This window comes from Neodiprion virginianus, chromosome 1 (assembly GCF_021901495.1).
Source record: "Neodiprion virginianus isolate iyNeoVirg1 chromosome 1, iyNeoVirg1.1, whole genome shotgun sequence".
Classification (NCBI taxonomy): domain Eukaryota; kingdom Metazoa; phylum Arthropoda; class Insecta; order Hymenoptera; family Diprionidae; genus Neodiprion; species Neodiprion virginianus.
In genome coordinates this window covers 30362066-30375108 of record NC_060877.1, presented here as the reverse complement: position 1 = coordinate 30375108, position 13043 = coordinate 30362066, and the positions used below count along the sequence as shown (strand labels likewise).

Genomic DNA, 13043 nt, shown 5'->3' with positions numbered 1-13043 from the left:
CCTACGTCGCTTTTGCAGCGTTTCCTGAGTTTCTTGGGGTCCAATTAGTCAGGAAAGTGTCATTCAAATCGAATCTGAGACCTAAAATTTTTCGGCCGGAAAAACGGTAAGGCTAACCCCTTTGTATTTTTAGCGAAAATTTTGTCGGTTTCGAGAAGTGCTGGAATAAATTCTTTCGTGCTCTTTTCCGACGTAATTTTGCGAGCGAAGTCGATTGGGCGCAGTCCCAATACGCTGCGAGCAACGGATCAAAAGATAAAGCCAAAAAACAAGAACCTGTGGTTTCAACATTTTTTGATTGGTGCTCTTTTCGTCGTCATGTCTCTGCTGTTGGTCCTACGTTGCTTCTGCTGCGTTTTCTGAGTTTCTTGGGGTCCAATTAGTCAGGAAAGTGTCATTCAAATCGAATCTGAGACCTAAAATTTCTCGGCCGAAAAAAAGGTAAACCTTTGTGTTTTTGGCGAAAATTTTCGCGGTTTTGAAAAGTGCTGGAATAATTTCTTTCGTGCACTATTCCGACGTAATATCGCGAGAAAAGTCGATTGGGCGCAGTCCCAGTACGCTGCTAGCAACAGATTAAGAGGTACAGTCCAAACACATGAAACTTGAACGCAGTTTTCAAGTAGGTGAGGAAAAAAGTCACAAATTCACAGCAACCAAGTGTCAGCTGTTGATTCAACGTGCCCTAATGCTAGTACAAGTGACCGGGTGTCACTGTGTGGTAACTCAACAAGATGCCGGATAGTACGAAAGTAAAGATTCAACGAGAGGAAGAAGTTTATGAATAAGCTTTACATTATAATTCTGATTATAACAAAAAATAGCAGTGCATCGCATTTTATCTTAAGCAGAATATGAATAATATTACGTCAGATAGTCATTGTCGTAGTAAGTAAGTATATTTCAAATTATGTGTGAGATTGTATTTTTACTATTTTATGTAACCTGGTTTAAAAGAAATAAATAAACGAATTTTTCGAAATTATATCGTATTGTCTCAGTTATTGGTCCCACGATGATTCAAACGCCGTTTTTAGAATCCGTGAGGTCGAATTAGTCTCAGAAAAGTTGTTCGAATGTATTCTGAAATAAATACTTCTTGCTTCGAAAATCACGTAAAAAGCAATGATAGCTCCATTGAATATTTACTGAAAATTTGACCATGCTGGATGATACTGGAATCAATTGTTTGATGCACCATATGACGTCATTTTCGGAGCGGAATTGATTGCGCGCAGTCCGAATAAGTTGCGGCCGAAAAACGAAAGACCTCTTTCGTCATTTTTCTGCTTTTTATCCCATTGGCCTTACTTTTTTGACCGAGCAATTTTTAGTCTCAAAATTGATTTTTATGACCCTTTCTAGACTAATTGGACCCTCAGGAACGCAATCTTTGTACACTAACTTATTACCTGGACTTATTTGAGCACACTGCACCCCATGTTGAATGTATTCTGAAGTTTAGCCAACGTACATTACTACACTTGTGTACAAAAACCCATTCCTGGCTTCTATTATTATCAACATAACAAATAACACATATTTGAAGAATCGAGATATCATCATTTAGCCCTTGCCTGGTGAAAGTTTTGATGATTTTGGATGATGACACTATACTGACGTAATTTTGCGAGAGGAATCGAATGCACGCAATCCGAATAGAATGCTGTCGGCTTTCTTTCCGCGTTACATAAAGGACTTTATTCCCGACTTAATTATATCCACATTATTAACTCGAAAAGTGGCAACCACGTAACTTGCGGGAAATAATTATAAGCGGGATTGTCCTCTTCGTATGCTACCTTTGGTTCATTTTTCAGCATCACAGTTGAGTCGGGAATAAAATATATTTTTCCTAGCGGCACAACGTAATTTTATGATTTTTCCTGATTGACGAAATTGCGTGATAATTCTCGTGTTTTCCAGTCTGATGCCACCGTGATATTTTCTGGTCGTTTTGGTGTCAGATTATTCAAAGCAATAGGGAATGGGGGAGTTGTATCGAGTGAACATCGATATGTAAACTGTGTTTTTATAAATTATACATCACAATAGTACATGAAATGCATCTTTTCTACTAAGAAAATAACTGATTATAAATAGGTAGTTACAAGTATTTCAATTTTTTTGCTCCTCGCAATGTGGAGGGGAAATGTTTTAATTTAGCAACAAAAATAGTATACTCAAATACCCATAATTAGGTACTCTTCTAACAATGCGCCATATCTTATGCGGTAAGTAGTTTCGTCAATTGCTAGAATATGTCTACAAGCTTTGCTTCTAGGCTGTAATCTTCGGTATCACACCCTGCGATTAGCTGCTCAACGGTAATGTTTACCTTTCATAGTTATTCAAATCGTTTTGATATTTTCTACCGATTTATCTATTGCAAAAGTAAAAGGTTGACAGATATCTGCACGTCATTCTATCACACTCAATCTCATAAATGTATGCAAACAATTAGCTGAGTATGGATCAATATGAAAGCACTGTCGGTTTCAGCATTACCAATTATCTGATCTAATGTGCAGATTCAGTTCTAGTACGCAAAAAATGATGTAGCCACTCTTCTCACTTTCCTATGATTCGTTAAGTTCTAGTGATGATTGGGCGTACAAAAAAATATGCATTTATTGTCAATTCGCCGTTTGTAGAGCATTCGAAAATTTCCAAAACAGTCTGCAACTTGTAGAGACAAAAGATACTAAAGCTGATGCTGTTGTAAAAATGAAAGCAAGGGGAAAAGTCTTAAACTTTATAGCTCTTCCTTTACATCAAGTTTTGATACACAGCCCTGTGAAGCGTATTGATTACTATTTATCAATAAGTTACATAACATACGGAAATGTGTTCAGTTTAAGGTATAACATATATCACATATGCGATAAAATATTTTGACTATCGGCATAAGTTATCAGATTTACTTGTATCAAGTTAATAAGAAGAGGGACTACCGAGTATGTACACGTGATTTACAGTCTTTTACACTAACACACGTTCACCGCCCAGCACTTTAGGTACTTTATAATATCTAAAAAGTATGGGAATATGATAGAACAATATCTTCGATTATTTACAACATTCGACTAGAATATTATATGTATGTTACTTCAGTTTAAAAATTTAACAATACTAAAGCACAGAACGGTTTAAAGTATCCTGTTATTTATTTTTTCTTAAAACTTAAATATACTGGCTGTGCATGAAATGTTTGCAATTTGCGCAGATAAGAAATATCGATGGACAAACTTGAATCACAATCTCAAAACATTCGCTACCTATGATTAACAATAATTTTGATAAGTTCCATGATTTATAGGAGATACTATTAACATAAATTTATTCGATTTGAGAACAGATTTGTTCATGTTACAGCTGAATAGTATTAATTTCAGAGTTTAAAAGTAGTCCAAACTCGCAGCAAAATGTCGTGGAAGTGATTCAATGGCGTAGTAAGTACAGTTCAGTAACCTCGTCAACGCCTCTTCTATACCTCATTCCAAACACAGTCTAAGTATTTTTGTCAACTGTATATTTCAAATGAAATTTTTACAACGTATCCGAAATTTCATCTTGAAAACATATGATTTTGTGTGTGCGTGTGTATGTACGCGCGCGTAGGTATGTATATTAACTATGACAATTTAAATTCTATTTGATTCAATTCTTAAGCGCTGGTTAAAATCATTAATAATTATGTTCAAATCAGTGTATCAAATTTGTATAAATATATAACTAGAAGACATAATATGAAGAATGTATCACTACTAATAAACGTTCATCACTACTCATAAGTTGTTTTCCATACGACGCTTAGGAATTTCTATTTTGTATGATACATTTTTTCCTTACATTATATTTTTTCACCAACTTTGGTTCTAAATGTGATCTTTTCAACTGAGATGTGTATGATTTTTTATATCTTAAGGATATTACTTGATAAATATTGCTGTCAATCTTATCAGGACAAATTTGTGTACCTCCTATACAAAACATATGTAAGATATTGAAAGAGGTGGTGAAAATATAATTCGAAGTTTGATACACCTGATACCATTTGGGTAAATGAATAAAAATTTATTTTCAATTCGGACAAGTTACGTTGCAGATCGTTTTCGATGTATATCTGCTCATTGTAACACTTGATAAATTACTACTAGAAAATATTTATTTGATTTTCCGATATCTCTGAACATTAACTCATTCGCTGGACTTATGTGGGCGCTCTGTACCCCATGTTGAATGTCTTTCGAAGTTTAGCAACGCTGTACTAGTCTTCTGTACAAAACAACCATTCCTGGTTTCTATTATTATAAGCATACTGAATAACACATGTTTGAAGAAACGAGAGATCATCGTTCAGCCCCTTGCCTAATTCAGTCGTCGTTTCTTTAACTCCGATATACATTGAAGGATTATTCTGAGTGATCTTAAATAACGATAAAACTATGTATTTAATAACATATTTCATCAATACGAAGACCTTGGTGCACCTTTCCAAGAATGCACATTCAAGAGAGCCTGGAGGGGTCTTGGCATGGAACGACTACCCAACCATCTTCTCCAGATACTGTAGACCCCATGGCTACAGGCGCACCTCCTGAGCCGCCACCTCGTTGGCCTTTCATGATTTCTAACTGTCTCTTCAAATTCCAGTATAGTTTTACCAAGGATTCCTATTACGAAGCAAAATTTTACAAATATATTAGTATTGGTCAAGAACAGCTGCATAAATAAATCTCGTTAGAAATTATAAAACGAATAAAAATTAAAAATATAATGGCAGCAATGAATATAATGGTAGTAAAATCAATATATTAAATAAAATTAAGAAGTACTCACTTTCTCATCTTCCAGCTTACGGAGTTCTTGTTGTTGTCGTAGACTATCAACGCTGAGGTTTTTAAGCATCTCATTTTTGTGCTGACCTAAAAGCGCAATTTCTGTTTGCACCTTGAGATACTCTTGAGCAAGTTGCTTATGTTCCTCAAAGATCTCCCGAGATTGTTGACACGTATAATCCGGAGTGAGTGGCCTCAATTCTGCATCCAGCAGCCGATAGACGTTTTCCAAATCTTCACTCGTTGTGCTGCTTCCTAAAATGTAATAATCCTCAATTACGTTTCATCTTAAGGTAATTTCGTCCAACGGAATTCAGTGACAACATGCCGTTTTCATGGAAATCTTCTGTGAACGTATCAACTAACGATGAGTGGTTTAAAAAAGATCATAGTCCCAACTCTAACAAGATGCATCATCTACTATGGTAATTAAGCTTCAATTATGCTTTCAATAATCCAGAATCCATGTAGTCGTCATTCGCTAATAGTTAGTTCAACTTCTAAACAATATTTATTAATAACATTTGAATACTAACGTAATAGTACCCAGCAACACTTGAGGGTCTCTGTGCTAACGATATTGGGTAATTCATCACACATATTGAGCAGTGCACAATAATCAGTGCTCGATTTCGTAAATTAATAATTTCGCGTTAACACTGCTTTTCGTTGCAGCATAATCCAATATCACAATTAAAGATTGAAATTCAGAATTGCATCTTCCTTAAGAACGTGTGCTCAAGATCAATTTTTTCTTAATTTTTGCAAATAAGTTTTGAATTCACATTAGGATAAAAAAGAATTTAAAATATGCTCATACGAGGATTATAACTTCCATATCTTTTCAAATGAATATACTTCATGAAAACGTTAGGAAAGCCACATGTTTACAGAGACTGTGCTCTAAGATTATCCTTGGGAGGTGTTCCTCCGCAGGCAGTTCGGTCGCTACTAAACAAATGAGTAGCTATATCGGGGAGGCTGACTCAGCCACACCTGCTAAATGCTGCCCCCCTCTGGCCTTCTTCTTAGGAGTAGGGTTGGTGAAGCATGAGCCAAGAACAAAACATTCGTGCTTTGATTCATCCCCAAGAATTTCTGATCTCTTTGGTCATTTTTGTTACTTTTCTCGCTACTTGCGGTAAAATGAATTCTTTTTTATTAGTTTGTTACTTAATTTACTATGCGAATGTGAATCTTTTCCAAAACTTCATTGTTTTTTTAGAATTCTAGTGCGCAATAATTGGCATATTTTTTATTTTCCTATTATACTCAAGCGTGACTTGATTGACTTGATTGTTGTGACACTTTGATACAAGGATATTAATTATTTCAACTTTTATTAGTATATATATCGAGCATAGAAAGGAATCGGAAAATAATTTTCGTAATTTATAAAATGAACCCATTGAACAGTTAAAAAAATACAGAAAAGAAAAAACCAATCTGATTAATTTCAATGAGCAGTGTTTATTGAGACGTCCATATTAATCTCATGTAAGTAATATTGGCAAGGAGTCAACTGGCGGTCAGCATTATAAAGTCCTCTGAATCCCTGACTTTTATGCAGATTTAATGCGTCGGATTTTCCAATAATACTGCAAAATTAGGTAATGCGTTGCGTTCGTCTCAGAAGTGTATTCCTGTGAAGCACGAATCTACTACTGTGTAGTTTTACTAACTAAAAAACAGCTGCATTAAATTCAAATCAAGCAAGCACAAAATTTATAGAAGTCGTTAAGAAATCAAGATGATTCTTTATTGATAAATACTGGAATAATGATAGCGGATTGTAAAAAACTTATTACCGAATTTTTTGCAAAAAGGTATAAAGATAGGTCTTCTTCTGATGTATCGCAATTGATTATGTACAACAGCTGCTTGAAGATTCGGAAAAAATAGTCATGAAGGCGTTGGGCTATAAAAATAAAAGTATGTTTCAGCAACAAGGGTTAGCATCTTCTACTTTTATTTTACATAACTCTTGAATCGCTATATGTATAAGAAAGTCTTACAATTTTGCGAAAAGTGGTGGCTATTGATCGTCAGATAAAATGAATTCAGTGCATTTTGTTATGGCATGTAGAAATATTACTAAGGCAAATGTGCTGCAGTACTTTCAACGTTAATCTAAGCTTTGTGAGCAACAAGAACATAAAAAAATTCAGAAAATTACAATGTGGCATGAATTCATCCCACGGGATTTATCTTGCAGAACAGGGAAGTCATTTAGTTGACACTTGACAGCGTGTATCGTCTATATATACACATATACACACATAAACACCCACACTCATATATATATATATATATATATATATATATATATGCATCTGTACTATATACATGAGACTCAGCAAGAGTGTATTTTAGATGAGTCAACATGCCTTGGTATTCTGAGCCTAAAATATACTTCATGCTCACACACTTGCTTGTATGTGGTTACACACGTGGCGGGAGACCTATATTACTTAAGATTTCCTTTGTCAATCACATTTGTCATTACATTAGGGTGAATTTTTTTTTTCTCTTAATTACTACATCAGCTTGTTCTAGGCTTTGAAAATGTCAAACAATCTGAAAGTACACTACAACATACAGGTGGAATCTGATAGAATTTGACATTAGCATAATTATGAAAGGAGACATTCAACAAAATAAATTTTCATCGAACGAAGGTGAATTTAATTGAAAAAACCTGACGGGGACCGGTGATCTGATTGCAGCTATGAATAGTGCGGGACGTACTCTTATTAGGGGGCTTGTGTTGGCAGACAGTTTGGTGTCACCAGTATGTACAGCATGGTAGAATAAACGAACAGATACATCATTTTCATTAATGGGAAACTGAATTAAAATTTGGAGTATTCAATTTTCTGTTTATAAAATTCAAACTTTTTTCCTGAGTAATACCACATAACGATATCTTGTTGTTCAAATGAGTTGCAGAGTTATGCATAAATTCGCGTCATTCCGATTATCTCTACATCGTGTAGCTTTGTGTACTTCATAGTTTATTAGTTTATAGAGCCGATGACAACGAAGTACATGGTCAGTTTATTTCAGTTACTTGTTGCGGCATTGTCTCGGTGTCGTTCACCCCTCATCTCCCCACTATATACCCCTGACGTTGTACAGGCTACAAGTGCAAGTATGAAGAGTATGACTCGCAACTGATATTCTCAGCAATAACATTATTTTGAATAGCCATTTAGAGTAAGCTAATCAAGTAAAAAATAGTCAGTGTCAATCTTGACTAGGCTTGTTTTAAGTTTGAGTTCCTTGTTATTATAATGTGATTACAAATAATTACTGACGGATGTCTTTTAACTTATTCTGCTTGCCTAAGATAATGTAAATTTAAAAATGTTTTTGTAAGGATAAAGTGTAGTAAAATAAATATTAACAATGCACTAGCAAAAATTATCTCTCGGTCTTACTATGCACTAATTGCAGTTGATAGTTAAGAGTTCTTTTAGAATGAAAAGTAGAGTACGAACTTAATTCGTATTCCAAGATCTAAGTATCTGCGCAGTAGACTAAGCTACCAAGCTTTCAGGCTCTATGACACATCTGTTAGGCTTTCACACGCGCACAGATGCAGTCTCAGCACACGTACACGGGGTGTCTTAGAGGCCAGACATCTGGGGACCAGCTTCTGTTTTATCCTTACTTAATGCTTGCCCTGTATTCTGGCTATTTATGTTTGTATCTTTGCGTTGAGTCACGCCATGGGCTTTTATGTCAGGGATATGTAACCGAATTATTTTTTCAAACCACATACCAATTTCTCACACTAATGACCAAAGTGTCCAGAGACCGGATAGTTTAAAAATCTTCATGGACTTTCAGACTCTACGATAGAAAGAGTCCTTTTGTCACGGTCAAAATTCTCTGATTTTTATTATACTTTCGAGTGGAGCCAAAATTTTCTATATAGCTGTAGAATGGAGTGAATCAGAAAAAGTTTTTAAATAAATAGTTGATTGTGTAAATACATCTGTTCCAGATTGTACTGTGAAAAGATCCCGCCATAAAGAGATCAAAGATAAAAAATTTGTGCAGTTATTGGATTTAATAAAACTGTTTATGATTCACAATATATTATGGTATCTGGGTATTCTAGGATTTTGTCGTTTGGTATTTAAGGTACATTTTAAATGACGCAAATTCAGTTTATCTTAATGTCAATGTGAGAAATCTAACTTTAGGTGATTTAGGAAAAGATTCTTCACTCTATAATTTAATCGATATACACTTTTGTATCGAATTTTCTCATTATTCAATAAACAATTATTTTTTAGTGCTTTATAATTAATGTGTAGATGGAATATATGGCATGGAATCAGTAGCTAATAAATAATTATTATTGTTTCGGGCAATTGTTCATAATAATTCGGCTTATCTAGTGGATATTGCGTGAGATCAAAATGTTGGAACGAAATTGTTCATGCACGAAACTTAATTACGACCGAAAAAGTGACTTAAGAGACCATTTCTGGAAAAACTTGACTCCTTTAAAAAAAGTGACTGACTACCAGCTCTGTGATATCACTCTAACTTTGAATATGAGCTAATTTCTTATTCTACTATATTATTTTCCAAGTATACCTTTGAATGTATACCTTTGTATAAATCGTACATGAGTTTTTGTTGTTACATCGAAATCAAAACGATCCATGTATCTTCAGAATAATAAGGTATCTTTTGCTGCTAAATGATTTAACTTAGGCATTTGATGAAAATTCAGTGGATAAAACAAAGTGGGTCAAGTTCAGAAGCTCACTCTAGTAAATATGAAATACGATATTTGCCAAACTCATATGATTTCAAATGGAATAAATGTAGAATAGTAAAAAAATTCTGAACTTCTTACCTTGAGGAGTTTTATGTGTCTTTGGAACCATTTTGTCCAATCCCGCCATGTTACGTATCTCCCATGAAGAGTCATCGGAGGTGGTTAAATCCCAAGAATTCTGAAAATAGGCATCATAAAATAAATAAGAATCAACAAATTTGACAAGTAAACCCACATATCGCGACTACTTACTGGATTACACTCTATCTGTATCGGCGAAGTATAGTCGTTTAAAACTGATGGTGATAGTCTGGTTCGTTGAGTCACAGGTATACCTCTAGGAGGTCTTTGTGGCGTGAGATCTGTTTTACCGCCAGTTTGTGAGTTGGGCTTAGAATTATTCTGAAGTCCAAGGAACTGTGTTCCAGCTTGGTTCAGCCTAGGTGTGAGGTACCCTGTGTTACATTCAGTCTGCGGTACCTGAGACTGTGACGAGCTGGTTTCTGGTTGTGTAAATTGAATGTCAGACATAACTTGATTGTCTGTTGGCGTTGGTGTCTGATTTGTACCATTGCTTACAGAACCATTGATTTGTGAGTTTAAGGTACTCGGCATATCTAATGTATCATCAGCACCATCTTCCTCATCCATTTCACTGCCTGAAAATTACCATGAAAATGCAAAATTCTTTACTGTACAGGTTACTTGGATTTTGTATTTTGTATGAAATAGCATTTACTATAATAATGATTTGTTTTCTCTACTAAAAAACCCTCATAAGACGTAATTTTTTCATAGTGCGTTCTTATCATCTTTTTTCGTTTTTGATAATCTTAGTTTAAGAAGTGTCTATGGAGGTTTATAACATACTTAAAGAATATTCAACAGGATCCAATTGACCGTTGAAGAACTCTGAAAGAGTGGTCATAATTTGAACAACTTCATCCATTGACGGTCTCTCTTCTGGAACTTTTTTCCAACACCTAAAAGCAACAAATAAAAATGAGAGAAAGTTAATATAGAGAAAAATAGGAATTACAGATTAAATTTTGGCATAATGAGTAACAGTCGAACTCTACATGAAACACACACGTTCATGTCAAGTGGATTTATGACTGGACAGTACCACAAGGTACCATAAGATATTGAACTGTGTTCAAAGATTTTTTCTTAGTGTAAATAGGAAGATGCTGTAACAAATTAATATTTACTCACCGGGTCATAAGGTCTTCTATCGGTTTAGGACAACCATCCATCAACGGAGGCCTCTGCCCAATATGCACAGCCCACATAATTCTGTATGCAGAACCACCAATGTCGTCGAATGGTTTTCTACGGGATAAAATCTCCCACAAAATAACGCCCCAGCTAAACACGTCACATTTTTCTGTATACCGCGATCCTTCAAAGACTTCAGGCGCCATCCAAGCAGCAGAGCCTTTGTTATTGGTCATGTAAGTATTCAGATCGCAGGCTGTTCCAAAATCACAGATTTTCAGAGTCTGACCACCCAGGATGAGAAGAAGATTAGGAGGCTTCAAATCTCTGTAAAGTTTCCAATAGTCAAGGTTATAGTGTCTGATAGAATTTCAATTATGTCCATGTTTGAAAGTGAGTGGCTCTTAGAAACACAACAACATGTGCATAGCTATGTAATGATTAAATATTTGACCAACCTGTGAATTAATGGTTTTGGCTTCATGTTGTGAAGATAAGCAACCCCACGAGCACACTGGAGTGCCCAACTCATTGCATGGCCTGCTGTGTAGTAAGGTTGTGGATTACAATGCAACACTGTAACATTAACACATTATAGTTATAAAATATGTGTGTATTGTAAAGAAATTTTTTTTAAAAAAGCAGAAAAAGTATCAATTCTCAAAAGATACGTACACAGCTCGAATGTAAATGGAAGAATAAAGCGGAGAAAGTATCATTCATGTATAATTATTAGAATGATGGGACAGAGCAGCCTTAAAGTGAAATTTGAAAACTCAGTAATGTATGCTGTATTTTGCAGATCATTGGTGTTTTATATTCAGGCACTGCATTACTCCTATTTCATAGATAAGGTATCAAGTAAAACCACTACATTTGTTTAAACATACTGGGTTGTAGTCAACAACCAAAATTATTTCAAGCAACTCTATTCGCAATTGATTAAATAAAAAAATACCATGATGTGATACTTGTGAAATAATACTTATCATTTACAAAATAAATCATTTTTTAGGATGCATGGTCTTTTTTTGGATATGTGTATATTTCACAAATCATTAGCTGGATGTTAGTTTGAATTAACACTAGTGTACTATAAATATTCAATTACTTGCCATTATATAAAGAGCCACCCTCAGCATACTCCATAACTAAACAAACTGGATTTTTTGTACATGCACCATAAAGTTTAACAATATTAGGATGTGCTACTCTGGATAGCTGGCGCACTTCGACGGTGAATGCCTTCCTCTCTCCCTCAGAGTTTATGTGTTTCACCGCCACATACTGACCTCTCCATCGTCCTTTCCAGACAACTCCAAAGGAGCCTTTCCCAACAATCTGTTATCAGAAACAATTACTTTTTTACTTTACTGTATTAGTTAAAGGAAGTTGGATCGCTGACATATAATGTCTAAACAAATCATGAGGCGCGTATCAAAGCTGATTAGATGAATTTGATTACACAGCAATGGCTGATATCTCTTTGTAAATAAATGTTTTAATTTTAACTAACGTTAGCTGATCTATAAAGCTTGTTCGTTGATATTGTATAAATCAATTCACTCTCTTTTACAAACGCGAGTTCTATGCACGTCGATAATAATGTTTACTGATGAATAACGGTGAGCAACAGCCCGAAAGTGGATGGACATATTAACAGTCAGGACTCAGTTGATTGATCGAGATAAATAATTGAGTGAAAAAAATATTCATGTATGTTTATAGAGACCGAAATGTTTTGGAGACGAAGATGTTGTGAGGTTATGTTTTCGCAATAGATTTTTATACGAGGTTCATTGATACGATATGGAATTTTACGAGTGCTATTTATTTAAGGGTAAGTTATTTGCTACAAAATGACAATTTGGTGAGGGTAAACATAATGAAAATGTGCGATTTTCTTACACAGATATCACAAGATTACCTCCTGTGTTTCAATTTCATTGTAGTTAATTTCTTCAACAAACTGTTGCTGATGGCCAGTTCCTTCCTTGCTCGCCATCACATACCGTCCGCATCACATTATTTTCAGGCCGCATTTACCCAGCTAACGCAAATTTTTCACAAATATTTATTTGAACTGGCATTCAAATTGTTTCGCCATTTGCCATTTTTCGTCTTTCTACCGACGTGTTTGCGTTGTTTTGAGACGAAGTGGGCGTTCTGTAATACAATTGGTCAAA

The 13043-nt window shown here is 35.0% G+C and overlaps 1 protein-coding gene across 3 annotated transcripts; it reads right to left on the bottom strand.

Annotated features, from left to right (window-relative positions):
- Positions 1-2016: 2016 nt before the first annotated feature.
- On the bottom strand, positions 2017-13003 carry LOC124297193 (mitogen-activated protein kinase kinase kinase 7). Of its 3 annotated transcripts, none has more exons than XM_046747947.1 (9): positions 12785-13000; positions 11973-12198; positions 11316-11433; positions 10855-11184; positions 10510-10622; positions 9892-10298; positions 9718-9817; positions 4843-5096; positions 2017-4676 (listed from the first exon to the last, which is right to left on the bottom strand). In XM_046747947.1, exons 1-9 carry the CDS (start codon positions 12860-12862, stop codon positions 4512-4514), a joined length of 1791 nt encoding a protein of 596 aa, XP_046603903.1. In that variant the 5' UTR covers positions 12863-13000; the 3' UTR covers positions 2017-4511. The 3 variants fall into 3 exon arrangements, with proteins under 3 accessions (XP_046603903.1, XP_046603924.1, XP_046603913.1); XM_046747968.1 differs by having other exon boundaries at positions 12766-12868; XM_046747957.1 differs by lacking the exons at positions 2017-4676; positions 4843-5096 and adding exons at positions 6323-6484; positions 6650-6759 and having other exon boundaries at positions 12785-13003.
- Positions 13004-13043: the final 40 nt, after the last annotated feature.